This window comes from Pagrus major, chromosome 3 (genome assembly GCF_040436345.1).
Source record: "Pagrus major chromosome 3, Pma_NU_1.0".
Lineage (NCBI taxonomy): Eukaryota > Metazoa > Chordata > Actinopteri > Spariformes > Sparidae > Pagrus > Pagrus major.
In genome coordinates, this window is record NC_133217.1 from 22349013 (window position 1) to 22374299 (window position 25287).

Sequence of the window (25287 nt, forward strand, 5' to 3'; positions counted from 1 at the left end):
ACTGATCCAGTGTCTGTAAAGTGTTTTGGAGTTCCAGCACTGCCCCCTTAGAAACCAATGTGAACGTTTTTGATGTTGAGAAAGGCCACCTTTGCTTAGAATAACAATTTGACTTCTGACACTTTCATTTACTTTCTGAATCCTCAAACCTGATCATTTTAATGTGGTCTCAGACTATTGGACACTGATGTATATATCAGAAAGCTTCATTTCGTGCCCTCTGTCAGTATGCTGTACAGGTCACAAGATTCCATCCCATTCATAGCAGCTGCACATCTGTGCTCACTCTCTATAGGCCATCCTCCACCATCATGGGACATCCCTGACACAGCCATATGGATTCAGAGTTAAGTAGCATCCAAGCACTGTCTACCTCTCAGTGCAGTCAGACCACTTCGGTGACCAACCTGCCTTTTACTATATATCTCACCAGTCATTGTTTTCCACCTCTAACATGAAGGGGGAGCTGTCATGACAATGAGAGAAAAACCACTGAAAACCTGACATGACAAATTATTTTCTTTATCAGAGCATCAGCATGCCTTAAGAGAACTGTACCAGGATTTCTATCTTTTACATATCTACTACAAAATCACAACACTAAAGGGTTAAGTAGAAATAAGTAAAATACTGGTAGTCAACATGTGTCAACACTTTAAAGAAGACTTAAATACTTTCCATTCTTTCAGATTTTTCCATCATTGCAGTCAATAACTGTCAGTACTGTTAGGTTTTTAACATAAATGTCTGAAATCTGAAGGAAATGATCAGTAGGTAAAACCATTAATGCACAGCCAGAAACAAATTGTGGTTTGTGCAAAAGAATAGAAATGAATAACACATGGAATGCATTTGTCTGTTGATATGAGATGACTTTTATTCATTAAAGATTTTCAGAACATCTAAAAATGGTGCTGTTTTTCTGACTGAACATTGGGTTTGATGGGCAATCTCAAAGATATAGTGATGTGATTTAAAAATACAGCATCCAAAATACATGTTGTCAGTGAGCCCAATATGATACAGAGAACTGAGGATAGTGCTGAAGAAATTACAAAGGCAGGAATAACTATGATGACAAACATTAACCAGAGCCTCTTTATTAACCATTGAAGAGTAAAACATTTTCTAACAGTGATGTTTATGTTTATGTCCTGACTTCACACAGTCAAGTTAAAGCCATACTTGCCAATCCCTGATTTCCCGTTTTCATTGCCCTCTCCCAGTTTCATCCCAGGGTCACAGTTCTCCTGTATTTGTCCCAATTTCTGACAAATGTTAGCATCTTTTTCCCCTTTTCATTATCATAACCTGTTTCTGGCACTCCACTGTTGTGGGCCTCGTCCTCTCAGTGAGTGAGAGACAGACAGAAGAGAAGAAGAGAAAGAATTATTCAAGCAAATTTCAGATGTCCTAAACAACAGACAGTTTTAAAGAAAAGTGGCATGCATTTTGTAAAATCTGCTGTGTTGATTTTTTCTGTTCACACCAGAGAGGCACATTATTTTTTCCTGAGAATTGTCTCTGAAACTCAAATTTATGATGAGAACCCCCAGAGCCCTGCTTTGGTTTTGAAATACCTATTTTTGAGAACTCAAGGTTAAAGCATTCAGTGAGCTTCTTTACTCCACTTACTTATGAACCTTCCTGACTCAGTTCAGACTGGTGTTGATTGACACGATACGGTCAGATGGAATGCAATTTTTTTTAATGACAGTTTCATTCAGAACAAACTGTGTGCAGCCCTTGCAGCGTACATGTTAGAGCAACATGAAGTAGAAATGCAGCTGCAGTGATGTGGGTTGTTCAGCAGTCTGCAGGTGTTGCTTTAATACGAAGATTTGAAGGATGTTAGAGCAACAGAAAGCTCCTGTACCACATGTTAACAGTACGCCATACTAGGAACCTTCGTACCTGGTGCATTATAAAGAACTGATTGAAATATTTTCAGTGATATGTGGTTAAATTCTGCCAATGGAGAAATTAATGGATACTGTTATGACTTTAGCATCTAAAAAATAAAAATGCAGTTGTAAATGAACAAGAAAGTAATAACAGATTGGTGCCCATGCACTTTGCCATACAAAGCAATACAGTACAAAGCAGATTTCAGAATTTATGAGCTGCACTTGAATGTACCATGTAGTCCTTGTCCCATTGCTGTGTGTGAAACTCTGAAGCCCTGAATACGACCTACTTCTGACTTGTCTTTGTTAACAACATACTTATTGGACCTTGTCACTGAACATAACCCTGGCAGCCGTTGAGTTTCCTTTAGAATATGTTCTAAATCTATGATGTGTGATGAACATGGCCCCAAAAATTTTTTTGGATGAGCTCTTGAAAATGTCATTATCCCAGGGATGCCAAACTGTTACAGTCACTGGCTTTGCATCATACACTGACTATTCTATAAAAAAATATTAGCTCGCTGTACTGGATCAGCTTGTACCTTTTTGTCTCAAATGTTACCATCTACAGGGCTCCAAGATGCGACTGTTTTGGTTGCACATGCGCCCAAAAATATGTCAGTGCAACTCAAATTTTTTGTGATTATCGCAATTTCTTGTTGCGTGTGCTATGATTTAAATGAAGAAAAACATTTATCAACACCTTTTTTTTACTGTTTGTAATCATTTACATAATGTGTTAAGAATTTGAATTAAATGTGTTTTTGGGTGCACCTAAATTATGTGCTGGTGCACCTTAACGAAAGAGTTAGGAGCACCAGTGCAACCAGTGTAAAAAGTTAGTCAGGAGCCCTGGTCTAGTGAGAGACAACACATAAAACATTCAGAGGCAACAACAGAAAATTACCCTCTCAACAGTCATGTGTCTTCATTTAAGTACCACAGAAGATTGTCTTTCATCCTGTTCAAATCTCACCAATCAGGATGTCAGGAGTCTATAGGGTTTGTATCATGGGACCCACAGGGCTGACTGACAGTTGCCATGGTGACTCTGGTACCTGGGATGGTCTCCCTTTACCTTTGGTCTCATAGGTAACATCTCTGCAAATGTCTGGGACTGTTCAGATGGGGGTGTTGGGCAAATGCCCATTGGAGCCTGTGAGTGCCCCATTACAAACTAAGCCGCTGGCCTGTCCACTGTGCAGGGCTTGTCCGTTGCGTTTGCTCAGAAGCTGGTTCCCCCTGAGGGCCTCCTGCTCTACAGGGGTCCTCCTGTCAGAGTCTCTGGTTGGAGTTCCTGTCTGTGGAGCCGTTCGGCTGTGGCAGCGCTGTCTGATGATGTACATAAGCACGGTGATTAGCAGACTGAGGCAGAGCACCAGCAGGACTGACACAACCACCAGCTCCTTTAGGTAGCAGGGGCCTCGTGCCGACAGCAGGGGCTCCCCGTCCCGAAACCCTGACTCCTTCTGCTCAGACTCCTCTGTCCACAGGGTCAAGTTCCTGCCCTGCTGTCTAGTGGTGATGTGACTATCCCTACTGGACAGTGTTGGCTCAGTCTTTCCTTGTCTTGTTTCTGTTCTTTTGGGCCAGGTCCCCACAGAGGTATGAAGCCCAGGTCCAGGCCCTGGCTTGGCCACAGCCTGTGTGGTAGGTATGTGGTGTATCGGAGGCCATGTGTAGGTGGTTGGAGTTTGAGCCAAGGGGCTGCTCTTCTGTCTGACGTGATAGATGGCCATGGTCTGTTGGTAGCCATTCTCAGTAGACAAGCAGAGGTAGTGGCCCAGTGTGGTGGGGGTTGCCACAAAGCTCAGACTGCCATCCTCTAGGTGCAGGTACAGGTCCGGAGACAGCCGGCTGTTGGGACGCTCCCATAGCTGCTGGGACAGCCGCGACGCCGCAGGACACTGCAGCCGCACCACTTCATTGAGAGACACGGACACCAGCTCACCTGCAGGACAAGATGCTGAAATACAGATTACAGCTCACCAAAGCCCCCAATACACCAAGCTGTTCTCTAGCCCTCTACACAGCGTCATCAGATAGCACATGAACACTGCCAACAGCAAACTGAAGCTGCCAAACAATCTGCAGACATATGCATGTTACGTAAGCCTGTTTGAAGGACATAACTATAACTATAAAGCAAGGCATCTCTACCTACCTGTCTTGCCTGACTACCTGGCCTATCCTTTACATATCTTGAGAACCATTCATCTGACTGACTTCACGCTTTTCTATTTCTCAGGACCCAAGGAAGTGCAGTGCCAAGATGTAGTTGTTTAGATGAGAAATATTAAAGATATCATAAACAGAAAACAATGAGCTCTCCAATATGGCGGTCGTGCAGAAACATAGCTACAGTACAACATTCTGCAGCCAATCAGGTGTCAGATTTTTCCTTCATCACTTCACACTTTGAGTGTATTGTTGAGAACCCATTTATGTGCAGAGTTGAGTGTGAAGTTGTTTAGACACTCGACACGTTTAATAAACTTAATAACAATGAAATAGAAACAAGTGAACAGTGAGCCACTCAGCTCGTATTGCAGCAGGGGCTGTTTCAAGTAAACACCATCACATAACTCTGATTGGCTGAGAGGGAAGAAGGCATACACCCTGCTCAGCTAGACTGCCCGAGAGAGACAAAGGAGCACACAGAGGGCAACAAAAACAGAGGCGAGGCATTTCAACCTGCCATTTAAGAAGCTCAGGCAGCAGTTTGATTGGCAGAAGAATCAACCAATGGGAGGTTGCACACTGCTTCAGTTCAACTTCAGTTTATTGTCACTGTCTGGATTCAAACCATATCCCCATAGCTACGCAGAGAGAGCGGACGGGTTAATAACCCTTGTCTCTGGTCTCTGTCTCTATTATTAACAAGTCTAATTTAAGCTGTAATGTGATCGTTCTGATAACCCTAAATTTAACCCTTTTCATCCAAGGCGGTTACTGGTTCAGAGCCAGTGCCTACTCTGGAACCAGTTCTTTTCTCCCAGCCAAGAAATCTGGTTCCAGAGTAGGGATGCGCCGATCCGATATTCAGTATTGGTATCGGTCCAATATTGACCATTACATGCTTAAACTATGCACAACATGCTGTAAAGAGAGAAGCATGTGTCACGAGCTCAGACGTGTGTCCAATGTCATTACTAAGTCTGACAGCACAGTGGATACATTCAAATTTTACTTTGCATAGAGCAGTGCTGCAAGTTCCGTAGCTCACACACACAGGAGAGAACTGCAACATGTGTTTTGCTATGTCATTGAGGTATAGGCTACACTGTGTTGAGTCATATCTCATATTTTACACTTTATCATTTGCACCTTGTTGCACTGAAATTTATTTTGAAAAGTTCTATGTGTAAAGAAGTCAAAATAACAAGAAGCAGCACTACTGCAAACCTGATTCATGATGCTGTCTATGTATTAATTCCTTTAGAGAAGTAGAATATTTGTTCCACAGTTTAAGCATGTTTTAAATGGCTAGGATATGCAAAGTGCTTTCATACAGATGTATTATCTATAGCTTTGCTGTTGAAGAGAGGGGGAAAGGCTGTATCAGATTGATATTGTTATCGGCAGATACTCAATGTTGTCTTCGGTATTGGACATGAAAAAGTGGTATTGACCCATCCCTATTCCAGAGTGGCACCAACATTTTGCTGGTCTAGAACAAAGACCAGCTTACTTCAGGGGCTGGGGGAGGAGTCATCATGCCTAAGGACCAACTAAAACCGCTTATGACCACCACTTTTAAAAACAAGAGCTAGTGTATTGTGTTCCGACTCATCCACAGGAGAATAAACAGAAGATTTTAACTATTGTCAATAATTGAAGCAAAAGTGGTCCGAGGACTAGTCATGTTTGGATGCCAATTGTAGGCACGCAAAAATAGCCAGTAGCCAATAGTGTGAAAAAAGCTACTGTGGCAGAGTGTGTGTTATAATGCAGTGAATGTCAACCCTTTGCAGTCCTGCTTCATTAAGATATTTTAGCATATTTATATACATATACTGCATTCCTTCAGAACATTGGTTGTGCACATTCTCATTTTTAGAATTTAACACCATCTTTAACGTGCACTGAAGCCATGAACAGTGGACTGTACAGTATGTGAGGATGTGGAGGAAGGTCAGCGACAGACTAAGCAAACAACAACAACGATGGTGGCAGGCTTGGAGGAGAAGATATGTTTGAAATCTTTCATTAATCCCAGTATAGCCATACATGGACTATGTAACCAGCTTAAGCAAAGCGGAGCTGTTGATATAAGAGACACTTACCTGCAGGCAATTTGTTTGGAGCAAATCTGGCTCTGTGTGTCAATGAAACACTATTGCACGCCTCTTCAACATTCCCTCTGTCTACATCCTGGCCTCTGAGAAGGGGAAACTACAGTCAACACGGACAGCTAGAACAACTTTTAGAGATGTACTGCTGGTGACAGTCATCTTTAATGATGGGAGTCTCAGCTCAGCAGATATATGTAGATAAGGGCTCAGTGAGGAGGTTGGCTCAGCTCATGGCTCAGTATAATAATCTGATTTATACATGGTCATTGGTTAGTCAACAAACAGCACATCAATCACATTATCAGGTCTAGGCTAGTAACAAGTAGTGTAATGATATTTTCATGTTGCTACAGGCAGTGATGGTGAAATGATTTGTTGTTAGGTTAACAAATAGATCCAGACAAAGTGAACAAAAATACTTCAGGGAGAAAAACAGCATACAACTCTACTCTCATTGTGCATTTGGGCTCTGTACTCTTGTCCACAGGCTCATATTAGAGAACCCCCACCCTCATGAAAGTTGCAACCAGTAAAACAAATTATACACTGGATTGGCTGGACAGACTCATCATAAATTCTTCCGTTTTTTTCCCCTTTGGAACATAAATCTGTTGTTTCTAAAAACAAACTGGCTCTGAATGGCAGAAGAAATTACTATTGACTTAACTAGGTAGTGTCTACGCAGTAAGAGACGTTCACAACTTAATAATGTCACCATTGTAGGGTACTCACAGACTGGAGCGGTTGTTAGAGACCTCCACACAGGCCCTGCTGGCAGGGTCCCAACCACAGAAGGGGTCTTGGGCCAGAACACACTGAGGACAGGTCCAGTAAAAAGAGCAGTTGGCTGTTGGAACCCTCAGCACCCCCTCTGATGTGCCAACATATATCATCCCCTGCAGGAGGATAGGACCACATCACGATTGCCCAAACAATTAGAACAGTACTACTTAGATGAACCAGTGTCACACACAAACAGTATATGCTACAATTCATCTAAAAGGCATGTTTCATGCTGTCATATTTTATTCATAGCAACAGCTTCACTAACGTTATGTTGGGGACCTATATTACCTGTTTGGCCACAGACTACAGGAAATGACAGCTTAAGTTTACACAAAACTATCAGTTAGTCTCTGTTGTGTAGATATCAGAGACACTCGCAGAGTAACACAGTACAGCTAAGATAAGCATGTAGAAGATGGTACAACCAGACCTGAATGCTCATATTTTGCACATTTTAGATATAATCTCACAGTATGATAGGTGTATGTATGTATATATTCTTGTGTCTGTTTTTTATATTGTGTGTTATTGTGAGTTGTGTGATTTTATGTGACTTCCTACTGCGACAGTAAAATTTCCCTTGTGGATTAATAAAGTAAATCTATCTATCACAGTAGAGACATCAGAAAGTTTGGACCAACACGTTTAATTATATATCTTTAAATGTTAAAACTCCAGCTGAAAATGACAACACAATTAAAAAAGTTTGCCGATTTGACATATCTGCACACTAGTTTTCTACCTGGAAGTAATTGCTGTTGTTCCTGCGATGTCACAGTGATTCGGTCTATTCACAAACATTCTGAGAATATTCACAGAGCCTCTTACTTAACCTAAAAACTTCTAGCAAGGCATCCTAGCTTAGGAGTGATTTAGGAAACCTCTTAGAGCACCTCTGAGCAAGGAAGGGACAGCAACGTTTATCTTAGTGAGGAGACATGGTTGATCCTGTTGCTGGGTGTGATGCATTAATTTACAGGCTGTGATTGGTTGATCAAAAAAATAATCATTCGTAGTGATAATGGGCAAAGAGTGGACAGTCAAACTGACAGGCCTCATTATAGTATTTAGTCTGTATAAGAGATGAATATATTCAACTGTAGTGTCATTAACTCACTGTCAGTGTTTGGACAATAGTTCTTTTCCCCTTTTTATTCTTTTCAATATTTTCTCCTCTGCTTAAGAAAAACTGCATGTCTTTAGAGTTATCCTCCCTATTCCTAACAGTTCCCACCTTAAGCTTATATACTTCTACAGTAGGGTATCTTTTCTCAACACATATACATGTATGGTATTTGTCTCTCTCATCTGTGACTTTTCTACACTGTAGATAAGGCCTACTGTTGACTGTATTTTTTAGATCATGCTTCACTTTGTTCTACAGAGCTTGTGGCCCCAGATGTGCAGGGAAGGCTCTAGCACACCACCACACTGAATCGGATAAATAGTTCAGGAAATGGATGGATGGACCTACAAAGCTTGCACACCTGCATCTGATATTCTAAAGGATAGAGGAGACCTGTTGTTAATTTTTAATACCATCACTAATATACAGTTAGGGTTAGGTTATAGTATCATTGTGGTGATTGAATCCACTGACATTTCACTGGGCTACAGGCTGGTGCGCGATGTTTTGGATGATCATTACCTTTGGATTTGTATCATGAAGGTGGCTACCCTAAGGCCCTGTGCCCACATAAGATCTTTTTATGAACACCAGCGTCTTTTTTCAGTTGTTCCCAATGAGGCAAGAGTGTCGAGAAAAAGCGTTTCATCCAGCCTTTTTTGTGCGGCTTCTACCTGAAAATCTCTTTTCAGAAAGGCACTGGGGCCGTGACTGTACTTCTTTTTCAGGCAACAAATCACATATTATACGGGATGGGACTAATCACCTGTTTGTTCAGGCTCATGTCTGTCTATCCTGAGCTTTGTCAGACACAAACTCTCATAACAGAGACAGAGAAGCAGAAGGTCTGGACACTGAGTGTTGCTGAAGAGTGTTGTGCCTTTATCATCCTACGTGTTGTAAGCTTGTTGTCAGCTCTGCATTCAACACTCTGTTACCATAGTGTTAGCTAATGTCAATCAAAACCAACATACAGTGTTGTTTTCTCTCACTGCACAAGCGCTTAATCCAGTCCCCCCACGTGCACTGCCAGTGCTTTCCAGAGGACATGGGCCCTAATATCTGATTTAAACTGAATGAAAAGGTTAACGTCCCTCTCATTGTGTACCTTGGATGTGGAGAGTTTCAGACTCTTGACAGGCTGAGGCTGCTCAAAAACCTGCACCTCCTCTATGATGTGGGCCCCACTTTGCAGCAGCACTGTTTTGTGGATGTAACCAGACTCTGAAACACAGTTGGTGAGAAAACACAGGTCACAGGGAACACAGTTAATACTATAACTGCAGCATAGAGACAGAAACATCAGGTTCAGTTGTAATGATGGTAACTTGTTGTCTAAGGTGTCAGTTAGTTAGTTTTATATAACTCCACAGCACACCTTTATAACAACAAAACGGCTGTTGTCTATATGAACAGTTCAGTTAAGAATGTGTGCTGGAGTGCAGGTTTCTCAATCCAATCCAGTCATTCATCCCAAATCCCTAAGCATTCAGCTGAGTTCATTCTAACAGATTAGAGACAAGTTATAACTCGACACTGGGATTTAAGATCCTACCAGTTCCAGTGAAGAGATGGACGACAGGAAAGAAACAAATTCTAGCCACAAAAAGATTAAATTCCTGCACACAGGAACACTTTTCACCTCTGCATTCACTGATTTATTAAAAAAGTTACAGTCTCAAAGTCCATTCTCAAGACATGTCAACATGTCTTGTCCTTTATCTTGACTCTTTTTTGCTGGAAATGGGAAGGAAGGGGAAAGAAAGAAAAGCCTTCATAAACACAGTCCAAATAGCACATTACAAGTACACACATGTCTCTCATAATAACATATCTTGTTATAATTTTAAAAAAAACATAAAGACATCCACAACTTCACCAAGACAATCCCCTTCACAGTCAGCCGGCTGTGAGTGCTTCTAGTCAGCACAGAGGGCATCTGAAGAAGGCTAAGGAAGGACACGATGCGCTGAATGACACACAAATGAAGGTGTGGTATATGGAAATATGAATCAATTCTGAGGTCTCACAAAGCTCTGATTTAAGATATGACTCTAGCCCAAACCTGACCTAACCCAACAATATACCACAATAGGGCAAGAGTAATGCTGCTGGACTGTGGATCTCTTTGTGAGAGTATTTCCAGATTATTCCTAAAAACTGGATTATTTGCAGATAAACTTGCTCGGTCAAAACCAAATTCCACTTTCTTACTGGGGCATGAACAGAGAACATGTCAGTGGCTGTATGCCTCTGCCAACCAGTCAAATTTCAGTTTACATCCATATCTGTGCAGAGTATAATATATGTAGTGGAGATTTAAAGGAATTTAATAAAAGGTATATTTTTTGTTGAAATGGAAGTTTATTGACATGTTTGATTCCAGTGAATAATCATGCTGTCTTCATTTAGAGACTATTTTTTACAGAGTACAGAACACTGATTGAGAGCTTTATCACATGGTGCGATGACAATCACCTGAAGATCAATATCAGCAAAATCACTGAACTTGTGTGGGACTAAAATACTTCAAATATGGATAACAACAATCTGTAAAACATGGATGCTTCACACACAAGGTGAACCAGCAGCACAGAACATTTCTACAATCAAAACAGTTTGATGGTTGGCACCCGGGATTAGTGTCACCAGTTCAGTGTCGGACCAAATGTGAAATATGGTCACAATCTCCCTTCTGTTCAGTTATGGGGTTGAATAAGGACCTGAAAAGTGTTATGCAGAAGATTATGATGTGACAGTGAAGCTGAAGTTTTGATATTTGGAAAAGCATTTCTGAGAAATGTTGCCATAACTAGCGAATTCATTATTTAGTTATGGCCAAACTCTAATTAGTTCAACCTTGAGTTCAAGTTGATGCTTATGCCAAATTTGCAGACATTTCCTTGAAGAGTCCCTGAGATAACACATTCACAAAAATTGGGATGGATGGCTTTGGGTGTGTTCACCTGGGGCACTGAACAGTCAAGCTCATTTTGTGAGGTGAGCTTTCTGCAAACCTGTGTTTGTTTTATCTTTTATCTCCAAGATGCCCTGATTGAGCTCTAAGTTAAGAAGTGGAGAAGCAACTGAGGAAGAGCTGAGAAGATGTAAACCTGTTACTATGAGCCAATCACCACAGCTGTGGCCTGCTGGGTAATGCCTTTTCCTACAGAGTGACGCAGCTGTGAGAGTGTTATAGAGCTCAGATATTTCCATCAGGTAGTAGGACTGTGCCAAACAGAGGGTCAGTTAAAGAACTTTTTCTTTAACTGACCCTCTGTTTGGCACTGCTTTTCAATTGTGTCAATGCTGAAAAGTATCAAAGAATTACTGTGGTGAAATAAAAAATGGAGTGATAAATTTGATTAATTAAAAACTGATTTGATTGAAACAGTTTTGATATGATGAAAACAGCCATTTTTTAAATCTTTTTCCCCATCTTACATTCATCATTCACAGCACAAAAATGGCATTTATCAATTAAAAAGGTCCCATATTATACTGTTTTCATCAATTTCACACAGCTGTCAGAGGTCCAACAACACTGTATTCAAAATGTATTGCCCCAAACCCATCCGTGGTCCTGAATTTCAGCTGTCTAAAAGTCGCTCAAGTGAGCTCTACTGAGAGCAGGCTGTTTCTGTGCCTGCACCTTTAATGCTAATGAGCTCCGTCTGTCAACGCCTGCCTTGTCTGCTACACGCCCCTCTCAGGGGGAGGATGCCGCTTACGCTAGCGGTAGCATGCGCTAATGTTTACGGTGGATGTATCACTATGGCTCGCCGAGATGCTGATGTTCAACTGGTTGTATAAGCTTAATAAGCCAACACTCAGGAATTTGTGTGTTGTCCACCATTACATGAGAGACTCCCCACTCCCCAACACAACCACCCGGCTCCCATCCCCCACTGGCCTGCAACAGGTAACATCTAAAAACAGCTAGCGAAAGCTGTGTTTGTCTCCAACACAGTCTCCAAGCTCTTGGACACTGTTCGCATAGTCTCTGTCTCCAGTCTGCACGTTTCCAGACTTTTTAATGTAACAACCAAGCTCCCTCGTAATATTATTAACATTAAACTCGCTTCAAACGCCGTTGCATAGCGGACCGAAGCAGAGCTAACTAGTTAGCCAATTTCAAGCTGACTTCACCATACTCGTAGGCAACTGTAAATACCATCAAAACGTGGCGACACTTTCTCTGCCTGAGCCCGAACTTGACCCGAACCGGCCTGCGGGCCGGCTCGGGTCGATATTTCCTGCCACTGTCCTCGGGCTGGGCCGGGCTGGGCCCTTGATCAAGCATTTGTGTTTTGTTTTTGTTTTTTTTTAAATCATTACTTTATTCATTTGCGATCTATTCCATTCTGAATAAACAAACAACACAGTTTGCATGCTTCGTCCTTGTTGCATTATTCATTAAGATAATTCTAAACAGATTTCTGTAGTTCAAACAACTCAGAGTTGTAGTTGAGAACGTCAGCTATAACAGCCCACTGTAACGTGGGCTGGTGAAGGGGAAGATGATGGTCCACTTTAGTGCGGGTAGCTACGGTTACTCAAGAGACGGCAGGCAACATGTGGGGGTTTCCGCACGGCACTTTTATTCATAATACATTCTGGTAATACATCCTTGTAGCTACTGTTAACCTGCTAACCTTGGACCATTTGAAGAAAGAGGTTTTCAGGCCCAAGGCTAGCTGGTTAGCATGCTAACTTCAACACAATACATAGACATGTTTGACATCAAAACTGTTGTTTTTTCACATTCTGTTGATAATTTTAGTAATCTTTTTTAAATGTTTCAAAATAAAATTCTTATAAATTGCACCTTTAATGTTCACCTCAAGTGATTACTGTTACTTCCACCCAAAATGTGAATCAAAAAGCATGCCCAATAACTTATTGAGTATCAGGCCTGGCCTTTTTTTGATTTGACGCTGCCAGCCAAAAACTCGGGTTAGTTAGTCAGTTGGTTTCAGGCATTTTGGGTGGAAGTTTTTTGTTACTTCCACTTTCTTCAAATGATAAATGAATGAATGAATGAATGAATGAATGAATATGACGGGATCTGTTTTGCTCATATCAAAACTATTTAAATCTAATCAGCTTTAAATTAAACAAATCATTTGATAATTTATCACTACAGTTTTCATTTCAAATCCATATTACCCATATATTTTTCTATTTCACATGATTTTTCATCACCTTCATTTGTTTTCAGTTCATTTTTATTACTTCCACCCCTCATAAAAAAGGACATAGTGTGTCATAGTGGTGTGCTTACCTGTGAGCAGAAACAGGACGGTGTAGTCTCTGTTGTTGGCAGCCTGGACTCTCTGGACAGTCAGATGGCTGTAGTTGTGTTCAGCAGACACCATGGTCAGACTTCTTCCAACTGGCCGAACACTGTCGTCAGCCAGGAAGTTTTCTTTGACAAAGCGCAGGGCGTTGTCTGACGCGTTGTGCAGGCCACACTGCCACACAAAGAGACACACTTTCTACAGTAAGTTACGATTTTCACAAACTGCACGTTTTTCTACATTACAGGAAATAATTAAAGCATTTTGATTAAATCATTCCAATTCAATACAACTTGGATCTTATGTTCATAGTTGTGTTGACCATTAGTGATTTATTATCAGAATTTCAGCATTTCCATAATGTTAATTTCCCTGACTGCACAGAGTGAAGCTCTTTTTAGTGGTGCCACTATGCTCCCACGTCTCAGCTACTCACTTGGTTGGTACAAAGTTTTTACTGGTAGAGGTGGACAAAAGTATGACAATAAGGCCCAAGTGGTAATAAACTCAGGTATTAGGTCATTTTAATGGTTATGCCATTGAAAAACTCTGTAACTTCCTCTAATAAGTTGGGACATGGGCTCAGCTTGTTAAAGCTAGTATATCAGCATCTCTATCTTCAAGTCTCTCCTCTTTTCAAGGACCAAATGAGCAGTCCCTTCCCAGTCCCTTTTTTATTTTCATATCAATTAGAAGAGACTATTTACCTCTCCTGGGTTTGCGACCTTCTCTTGAACCCGTGTGCTCCACTGTAATGTGTCCCGATTCAGAACTTTGTAATTACCAGAGAAAACTGATTTGATGTCAGTCAGGCGGAATGAGCACACAGCTGACCGTCCAGAGTTGACAGACCTAAGTAATGGAACAACAAACATTAAAGACACTAAAAATGAGTACTACATACAAATTCCCTATGATGGTATAAGGCACACCAACTTCTTTCTCGGATGCCCCTGTAGATAAATACAAATGTACAGTTCTGAATCCTCCTGCTGCTGATTGACCACCAGCTCTTGCTGATATACATACTGTCTTCTCCATCCAAAGTGTGTACGTTGTCAAAATGTCAAAATTTGATAATTCAATGTCAATGGGTGTGGGTGTGGCCAGGCAACTCTCTATGTACATGCACATACATTAACGAGATTCGGAACGCATATATGTATCATGACCAGACGCACAAAAAAACCCCTTGGACCCAGACCCTCAGTCCAACAGGAAATCCGCCATTTTAATTCAAAGCGGCCATTTTGACGCATTTCCGGCCTTGTATTTTAATGAACTCCTCCAACAGATTTAACACCACAGACTTCACATTCACTCAGGATCATCCTCAGACCTTGAACATGAAAAGTTATCAAAAGCTTTCGCCTCCGTTATGCCAGGTGTGCATGGTGGTGCCGTCCATTTTGATGCTTCGCCATAAGCAGGGAGTCCTTATAACTTCAACATACAAATTCCTATCTACACCAAATTGCTCACACATGTAGAGTGGTTCACCCTGAATACGTCTATGCATCAAGACTGTGTCATATCTATAGCGCCCCCTAACGCCGGGTCATGTGAACAACAACTTTTTCCCCATCTTCATGAAATTTGCAGGACTCATAGGTCTCATCAATTTAGACGGGAATTAATTTTGTGGAACTTCTCGCACCAACAGGAAGTCGGCCATCTTGGATTGCGTACTGCCATTTTCATTTTTCAAAACATACAATTTCCCATCTAATCCAAATTCGTCACACATGTATAGGGGTTTCGCCCTGAATACGACTATGCATCAATACTGTGTCATATTCATAGCACCACCCACTGGACACAGGAAGTCACTGCAAATTTCACTGTTGTGTTTTGGGTGACATGTATCCTATTTAGGTAGGATGCGCGCGCCCTCCGAAGGTGCCGCAGCCCGACGTGCATGGGTCAAGGGCCCATTCATCGCTGCTTGCAGCTTTAATTGTATATGGATTTTTTAATGACACCCCTCCACACACTCCACTATCCCCTTACTCCATAGGCAAGCAACACACATACACACAATGCCACTGTGCAGACTTGCAGATAATATTAAACTTAAGGCCTTTACACACTTTTTTGTTTTCATGCCGTTAATTTGCACATCATTCAAATATTGTTTCTGTCATGAGTACTTTCAGTCAGAAAGCAAATATTACAGGGTGAAAGAGCAACATTATTTTTTTTTTAACAAGGGTGATTTTTTGAGCTTTTGTACCGCATGTTAAGTCTTCACCTAATCATGTTGTGCATGTTGTTATCATCCTGTATTATATGACAAAGGACACAAAATCATAAGGACAATATGACAAAGACGGCTTGTTATGAGTAACCTAGATTGCTCCCTGCACAGACAGACTTTATATAAGTGGGGATTTACTGAAGGGGAACTAAGGCTGTTATATCTGTCTCTTCTCTCTTAAAACCAACCAGACTACTTTGACAAAAACAGTAATTTTACCGTGCAGGACATGGGAGTTGCTGTTGTACCGCTGCCTCGATCAGTTAGTTTTTTGTACATTTGGTGTGTTAACATGTTAATACATGTTACTGGTTACTGGACCATACCCACGGGGCCCTCTCTACAAGCTGGCGCAGCTGATTTTTTTTTTTTTATCACAAATGTTTGTCAGTGCCAGTGTGAGTAGTTTTCATGTGAAATATTTGCAGCCGAGTATTTCACATTTTCGTGTTGTTTATTCGTCATGCCTGTGATGTGTAAAGGCCTTTAAACCAAAAAAAAAAAGAAAAAAGAAATGTATATGCTAATTTGTTTCTGCATTATTTTTTTGTTCTAATCAAAAACATGTATAGCTTACATTTTAGGGTTTCAAGGAAAAAAAGAAACACATGCAACATTATGAGATGCACAAAGTTAAACCACCCTCAGAAAATGACCACTGACCACTGGGAGGTGAAGATGCCATAAAAGAGTGTGTCATCTGCAGGAGCTCCCTCTGCTGGTGGGAGGGTGTCTATGTCCTGGATCACATTGTAGGGCAGCTCATTGTCTGCCTGGCACAACAGCTGAGCTTTAGCAAATGTGGTCCAGCGGCGCTGCAGGGTCCGCTGGCCTCCAACATCACTCTGACACATGAAGAACAAGGAGAAGGACATCAAGCACAACACAGCACTGCAAACTGTTAGTGCTGTAACTTAACTTAGCATTTCAGGTAGCACAGTGAATAAAAAGCAGTATGAAGGCATCCACCACCTCATCAGCTGGCATTATATTTTCATCCTGTACAATGACAATAAGGGCTTTTTATCGTATTGTATATTTCTTCCTTTAGAATTACAGATATACAGAGACCCCCAACATCATACATTCACACTTGAAATCATAGCAATTTCAGTCAACCTTGGCCACCAGACTTCTACAATAAGCAGGTGTGTCCCCCCCTCTCTTTATGGCCAGTCTGAACAGTGATTGCAGCAGGCAAACTGTAATGGCTAACCTCTCCTTTAAAGGAATAGTTCACTCTAGAACGAAATTCAGTCATTATCGACGCACCCTCAGTTTCAAAGTTTCAAATCACTAGTGCAGGCAGATCCCTCTTGTGTTTATGTGTCGCTCGGTCGCTCACAGCTGGATGTAAATACCGGTGCGTATCTATCGCGAGTCTCGTTGATCTTGTCTGGTGCGGCTTCCGTAGTGCAATCGGCTGTGAGGGAGACTCGTGTGAGTGGTTATGGAGGTCATGTCTGATTTATCACAGTTCAGCTAGAGGAAGTTGTCATGCATTGATGATTTAATTTCAGTGATGGTCAGTGTGGAGAAAGTTTGCAGAGGTGATAGTTTTGGTGGAGATGTATGGCTAGATGTGGAAATGGAGACCATGATGGCGTATGATGTTATCAAAGGGGAGCATGTAGAGGATGAATAGCAGAGGACCAAGCACCAGACCCTGGGGGACACCTAGGGACAGAGGGGCAGTGAAGTAGGTGCAGTTATTAATATTAGCCCTTTTCATACAGAGATGCTGCATTATCTCTGCAGCGGCAGTTGGCCAATTCTCCACCTTTGTTTGTTCAAACAGAACCAAGCAGCTCCGGAGTAAAGCCGCACCAGTGTGTCAATTCATATGGCAAGCTGGCGCTGTGGCTCCAAAAGAGGCATGATGGTACACATCATGATGATGACGTCTGTGTGTTTTTTCAACGTGTTTCCCCCAGTGTCCTCCTGTTAATCTATACATGTACCGCTGACTGTTAATAATCACATGAATGCTGTTATAAAGTGTTGTGATTGAGATCCTGACCCACCATGCATCCTGGAAAGTGACAAAGTTACGTTTTTAGCTCTAAATTACATAATTACATAATCGTCATCAGTAAACAGGACACTGTCTGACTCTCACTCGTGGGGAGGGATGCTGTTTTCTGGGGGAAAGTTCATTGAAGTCTTGGTCGGGAGGGCTGACCGTCACCATGAGACAGTAACTACAAAAACACAATAGTGGAAGGAGACAAACACTTGGTGAGTCAAAGTTTTTTGCCGGGGACGAACACTGTTTTTCGGGCAGAAACATGATGAAGAGTCAGTAGGACAGACAGGAGACACTTCTACAGGTATAACTGCGGAATTTTTTTCCTCATATAAAGTTGCCAAAGACTCTACCAGTTACTACGTTACTCGTCTTACACGACTCCTCATACCCCTGTGGACTATCTGTATATGACTTGAACAACAGGCCTGGACCACATGGGAATTTGATCTGTATCATAGAAAAAAATCTAATTACGAGAAAATTGGAGAATGACACAAATGAGTTTCTCATGTGCCAACCACAAGTGGTTCTTGCAGGAGGCTCATTGTTTTACCCTTACCATGCAGATCTGAGAAACACGAGAGACAATAAATTTGTCAATGAAGTCATACTCTCTGCCCACTTCGCTGAAGAAGAAGTAGATTTTCTCCTCATCAGGAATGAAACTGGAGCTGATGAAGGTTGGATCTACAGCAAACAGATGTAAGTTTGTGAAAATATGTCTGACGGAATCTGATATAACAAAATAGCACCAATTAGGTTGGCTACTTTTTCACAAATAAAAAAAAGGGATATGTTACAGCTTTTCACCATCTTTGTGTCTGTGGCACTTTGAGTCCATGCATGAAACAGTGTTTTCTCTGGTGGCAGGGACATTTCAAAGTTGTTTCAAATGGGGAATGTACTCAATTTACTGTGGGTGTGTAATATGTGAGCTTAGTTAGGGATATTAAATAGGACGACAAAATTAGCAACATTAACATCATAATAACTATTGACTTCATCAACGGTCTACTTCTTAAACAACTGTGGTAAATTTTGGGGATGCCAGTTAGCTCAGTGTATCTGCCATTTTAAGGCAGAAGAAAGTGTCCCAACTATGTTAAGTCATTAATAAAATTCAATTCACAACTGCTATGACTACCATATTGTTCATTTTGACTCACCCTCCAGCCATCCTAATGTATCATCCAACTTCAGGTCAACACGCCTGCCCTCACTCAAGTGCCGGGAGATGACTGGCCGGTTCCCCCTGTAGTCTGCCACTGTCCCAGTATAAAGCTCTCCATCTGAAGAACATATGAATATTTAACACAATACTTTAGAGCAGGGTTTATAACCCTAATAATGAATAAAACTGGTGTGAAGTTTTTTTACAATTTCAAAAGATTCACAATTGCAATTTACCATCAATGTTCTACAACAGAGAAGCAGGTAAATATCAGCTAAAAAAATTCCATAGTGTGCACCTTCATTTGTAATGTACAGCAGTGGGTGGAAGATGCCAGCTTCATTTGAAATAAGACCACTTCCATTTTCAGTCTCGCCATTGGTGCTATACACTGATCAGCCACAACATTCAAACCACTTACAGCTGATGTAAATAACATTGATCATCTCATTACAATGCAATCTTCTGTTGGGAAACCTTGGGTCCTGGCAATTATGTGGATGCCACTTGACACACACCACCCATCCAAACACTGTTGTGAACCAAGTACACCCCCCCATGGCAACAGCACCTCCCGATGGCGGCGGCCCCCACCGAGTAGGACAATGGCCTCTGCCACTTCAAAAACTGCTCAGGAATGACCCAATGAATGTGACAAAGAGCTCAAGATGTCCAACTGGTCTCCAAATTCCCAAAATCAAAATCTGATCAAGGATCCGTGGGTCAGCCTGGAACAAAATTCAACGCATGGTGGTCCCATTGGAGGAGAGTGTGTACATGATCTGTAGTGGTGTTTAGGGTGGTGGTGCGTGTCAAGGGGTTTCTACATGAATGCCAAGAACCCGTTTCCCATCAGAACCTTGCATGGTAGCCGGATCATCAATGTTATTCACTTCACCTGTCAGAGGTTTTACTGTTGTGGCTGATTGGTGTCTGTTGGAATTCAGCAGTAAATTCCTCCGCATACCAACTAGCAGCTAAGTGTTCTTGCTTCAGCTAAAATGTTATTATAGCAGCTGTGGCATCCTTGTCTTACCTACGATGATTGCAGTGTTGCGTTGGTAGGGGTCATAGGGGCAGCGACCTCTTCCTTCATCAGGCTTGAGGCTCATCGTTAATGTCTCTGAATTCTGCACAAAAAAGATGGTTATATCACATCTAAATCACACATAATCTACTGCTTTTAAATAAAATCTCAGGATCTTTTTTATGTCAATTGTTAAAATCCAGTGGAAAACAGTGAGCATCTTCATGCAGCCACAACGTTAAATAAGCTGATCAGTTTACAGTCCCCTCCAGTCAAAACAACACATTTTCTCTGAGCTCATTAAAAGGAAGGTCTACGGGCTTGTGGACGTGGAAACTTGAAGCCTCCAGGGCACACACACTGAGAATGGACTTCACAGTGAAGTAGGAGACATCTTGTGTCCAGGAGTTAAACTTGGGAAATAAAACATATTTGCATATTCATACAGTCTGAAAACTTTAATGAGTGAGAAGAAATAGGGTTTAAGGATTTTTATGTGGCAATTATACATTTTTTTCTGCACACAGTAGAATTTTTTGTTTGCCTTTATACATTTGTGAAAGGGATCTTTAAATGAACAAACTTACGATGTAGGTGCAGCGTGGACTGAAGGCAAATGTTCCACATGCATAGATGTGGGTGTTGTTCAAAAACTGCAGTACACGAATGAAATTGGGACAGTCGGCCTAGAAAAAACACACACAAAGGACGCAAACTATAAAGTACAGCCAGTGGTGTGAGTCTACAGCATGACCTTTGGATTCAATGCTAATATGTACACAGCAAAGACATGCAATAGGCACATTGTGATATCTTTGGTTAGTGTGCTTCTCCCACTAACAATTCACATTAAACAAAAGATTATGAGACGCTCTCTGCTCCTACACTTTGTTCATTAAACTCTGAAATGAGTTCAGCTACAATTGACGGAAACTTTGTGTTTCTTCTGCTTATTAAAGCAAATGTAAACAGTAACTGTCTGTTACTATTAGCCATGTCTAGTATAGCTGGTGTCCTGAGCTGCAGTTTGACCGGTTCACAGTATTTGTACATCTTTACATATCAATTACTTACCATTTTCTTGCCTTTCATGGAACATTGTGCGAGGTCTTTCTCTGATGGGCTCCAGTCCAGCTGAAAGAAGACAGAGTGACGACAGTCAAATTCATCAGAGCAGCATCTTAATATCAAACTGCTTCTGAACAACTTCATAACACACATATCTTTCCATTTTCCATTATAAAGCTGTAGTTAGTGTGTAGGTGTGTGTGCATGTCGAAGGGGATATCAGAGGAATGTAGCAGTTCTTGATTTTCTTCAATCATTTTCATCTATGAAACAATATTGAAGGGTTGCTACCCACGTTATCTGTGCACCATCCTAGCAGTATTTTTATTGTATTTGTGTATTTGAAATACTTTAAATAAATTACTTACTATGTAATTTTATACTCAAATAAAACATATTTTTATCCTCAGGTTTGAACAGTGAAAAGAAACTGTATCACAAGCCTAATTTCTGTCTTTGGATCAGAATCTCTCTTCTCCTACAACTCTCTGATTCCGAAAAAGTTGGGACGCTGTGTGTGAAATATCATAAAAACAGAATGCAATCATTTACAAATGAACTGTGTTTACTGACAACAGTTTTAGAAAGTGTTCCTGAGCTTGTGTAGTAATATCCTTTATACAAGCATGTGTGTGACAAAGTGATGAAACTTCCTTTGCTTGTGAACACTGAGCCTTTCGAGGATGCTCCTTTCATTCCCACTATGATCCTATCATCTGTTACTAATGAACGTGTTTACCTGTGGAATGTTCCAAACAGGTGTTTTTGGAATGTTAAACATCTTTCTCAATCTTTTGTCACGCCTGTCCCAACTTCTTTGAAACCTGTTGCGGCATCGAATTCAGAATAAGCCTATATTCACAAAAATCGATGAAGTTGATGAGGTACAACATCAAATGCATTCTCTTTTAACTGTTTTCAACTGAGTATATGTCAAAAAGGACGAAAACATCACTTTTTGGTTATTTACATTTTACAGTGCCCCAAAATCTTTTGGAATCTGAGTTGTACAATGTGGGTAGTGAATGCAAATAAGCAACATTTAACTTCCGTTCATGTTGACTGCACCAAGAGCTACTCGCTCATTTGCCAAAAAAAAGCTTGCCCGTCTCTTTGCCAGCTCTAAGGCTGTTGTTTAAACTACAGAATGTACTTCTGCATTTTTTGTATGCCCACCTCAACTTGTCAAACAATCTTTATCTCACCTCAAATGTTTTAAGGAACATGTTTTAATGTACCGTTGAGCTGTAATACAAGATCTGATCGTGACAAGGCCACCATTTTGTCCTGAAAATGGACAAACCAGAACAAGTGCCGCTCAACTCGTACAGAGTATGTCATGCGACATCAGAGTTCCAGTGGGGCCCATTGCATTCTGGTTGTTATAGGTTTTCTATCTTTTGAGAAAAAGGGAATACCACAGCCTTTTTTCTCTGTTTTCTCTGGTCATGAAGAACCATTTTTTTAAAATATTTGCATCTTTATACTGCAGAGACAGCCAAATTTTATATATTCAATTTCTGGGAGTGAAATAAAGGGTAACTCAACCAATTATACACATTCAAATGTATTCACAGGTCTTTGGGGGAGTTCTATTGAATGTGTGAAAAAAGTAGTATGAAGCCTTTTGTAGACCCTTTGTGAAATAAGCGTCTGTAAAACGGTGGATAAATTCTTTTGAATGTCACAACCCCCGCGAAATGACATATCATAATTTGAGCCATTCGGTCCAATAACATTTGAAAAGACTAGAAGAGCCGCATGATTAAATTATTTTATCCCCATGCAAGTTAGCCGGGCGCTAAACCAGAAGTTAGCCAGCTCGGTCGGCGATCCAGGTATTTTCACAGCCGGGAAGTCAAGCTTTTGGCTTCAAAACACCACTGAGCAGCTTTCATAGGAATGAACGGGGCTCTGCCTCCAACGCTGTGTCCAGTAATAAAATGTCATTAATAGACTGCATCCCAAATTCCTTCTTTATTTACACGCCACCACCGCATGTTGATAACGCGTCATCGATTCGTGTGGCGGAATTTAGTGTGTTCACCCTGGTCTTACGATTAGATCAAAGCCGAGCCGAGCCCAGGAGATAAAATCTTGGGTCTACTGCAGAGTCAATTGACCCAGGTGTAAATGCAGAGTTTACACATTCCCATTGCACAAAAAAGCCAGATTTGAGTGGGTTTAAGTGGGATTTTTTAACAGTGGAAAAGGGGTACAAGTAACATCACGGGAGGGACGATTACATGCAGCTTCCTCTGGAGCCACAGAAGACTTTATATTAATTTTATCACATATGCAGTAGTACTCCCCAACAGCTGTAAACACACGTTTATGTGTAAAAAAAACATCAGTGGTGGCTCCCTAACCTTGCTTCTCAGTGTCATGGTGTCCCTGTGGCCAACATCCAGTGCTAAAACAGCATCCCTGGCTCCCACATACAGCATGTCTCCATCCTCACTGAGCAGCAGGGTGGTGGTGTTGCTGACTTCATGGCTCCTGAAGTGGGTGAGAGGTCTCCCTGGGCTACCTGTTGTTTCACAGCAATTAACATTGAGATGACGCATTTTCATTCAATCACCAAAGGAAAACAAAGCATCCCGATTTAAACAGGCTGCAGTTTGCTGATCTGCAAACAGCATCATTGCTCAGATGTCAGACTGGATTATATCTCTGTGGCAAATAATTTGCAGTCAATGAGCTGTTACACCAACAAAAAAACACACTTTGTATGTAAAATGATATGCATGGAGTCATTTGATGTTTTTTGGGCTGTTTTTTACATTTTAAAACAAGTCCCCAGCTACTTCAGTTGCTCAGGAGAATGCTGCAACGCTGTTTTGCTGTGAAGCTCCAGAAATTTTTAGTTGACTACTAAACTCCTAAGTCTTGACTTACCCAGAGGGAAGGAGACTCTGGGAGTTAGTCTTGTCAGACATGGGCTCAGAAAACCCAGCAAGGCCACAGTGAGGGACAGCAGGCAGCGACTTTCCATTACAGCAGGTTTGAGGGACGAGTCTGGCCTTAGTTACATTTCAGGTCAGGATGAGCCCTGGGTCTGATGTTCATCCGGAGTGTCAAGGACTTGTTAGGGGAGGTGGAGATCGTAACTGATGCCATATAGTCCTTCTACAGCAGACCATCACTGGATCTGAGACAGAAAAACACACAGGTGGGCAGCAGCATATCATAAGCAGCAGAAAGGTTATTATCTCTGAGTAAGAAGGCTTTATTAAAAGGCATTTCTCCAATAATTACTTTTAGCAAAAGTGAAGTGGGCAATGCATTCTGTGCTCCCCCATTTCATTCTTTCATAAAGGATTCCTCAATTTGAAAGATTATTTTCAGAGCTGACAGTTTTGTATAGGCATTCCTAATGGTACATTTTCATATCATAACTGTAACAGTTGCTCATAACTGATCAAACTGAACACATTTGCACACTCATATACTTACCTTGCCCTCCAGGACCCAAATCATATGCAGTTCTGCTTCACTGTTATTCAAATTGTGAGATGTCTGTGTAGTTTCATTTTAAGCAATAAAAAAACAAGGATTTGAGAGAACATTAATAAGAAATTACTCACACCAAGTGAGCTTAGCCCAAAATGTCCATGAAAATCAATGAGAGGCAGACAGGACATACTGTAAGTGGCGCCTCAGCTAGGTGCAGTCATGGTCAGTAGTTTACACCCACTCATAAAGAACATGTATATCATGACAGTCTTCAGTTCCAATGATTTCTACAGCTCTCATGTTTCTGTGACTGAATGAGTGGAACACATACTTCAGTAATGAATTTATTATAGGTCTTCTGAAAATGTGACCAAATCTGCTGGATCAAAAATATACATTCTAGTTTTTGATTAAATGTCTCTTTTCACATTCTCTATTTTCACCTCAGTTAGCTGCTTTTGATAGCCATCCTCAAGCTTCTGGTCGTCCTCTGGCTGAATATTTAACCTCTTCCCTTGACAGAATTGGTGAAGTTCAACTAAATTTGTTGTCTTCCTGGCACATACTTGTTTCTTCAACACAGTCCACATGTTCTTGATGGGGTTCAAGTCAGGACTTTCCAAAACCTCCATTCTAGCCTGATTGATCCATTCCTTTACCACTTCTGATGTGTGTTTGGGATCATTGTCCTGTTGGAACATCCAACTGCACCCAAGAGCCAATCTTCTGCTGATGATTTTAGGTTTTCCTAAAGAATTTGGAGATAATATCCTTCTTCATTATTCCATTTACTTTCTTTAGAGCAGCAGATCCACTGGCAACAAAACAGCCCCACAGAATAATACAACCAGCACCATGCTTG

At 41.2% G+C, this 25287-nt stretch overlaps 2 protein-coding genes across 3 annotated transcripts in view; one reads left to right on the forward strand and one right to left on the reverse strand.

Annotated features, from left to right (window-relative positions):
• Positions 1–25287, forward strand: part of LOC140993880 (homeodomain-interacting protein kinase 1-like) — a 318372-nt gene that overhangs the window by 27053 nt on the left and 266032 nt on the right. The gene's annotated exons all lie outside the window — the stretch shown is intronic.
• Positions 852–24105, reverse strand: sema4ab (sema domain, immunoglobulin domain (Ig), transmembrane domain (TM) and short cytoplasmic domain, (semaphorin) 4Ab). Of its 2 annotated transcripts, none has more exons than XM_073463259.1 (14): positions 23868–24105; positions 23339–23499; positions 20976–21035; positions 20489–20587; positions 19911–20004; positions 18870–18992; positions 18263–18390; positions 16338–16519; positions 14125–14269; positions 13402–13591; positions 9226–9341; positions 6938–7101; positions 6197–6291; positions 852–3861 (listed from the first exon to the last, which is right to left on the reverse strand). In XM_073463259.1, exons 1-14 carry the CDS (start codon positions 23962–23964, stop codon positions 3032–3034), a joined length of 2484 nt encoding a protein of 827 aa, XP_073319360.1. In that variant the 5' UTR covers positions 23965–24105; the 3' UTR covers positions 852–3031. The 2 variants fall into 2 exon arrangements, with proteins under 2 accessions (XP_073319360.1, XP_073319359.1); XM_073463258.1 differs by having other exon boundaries at positions 852–3876.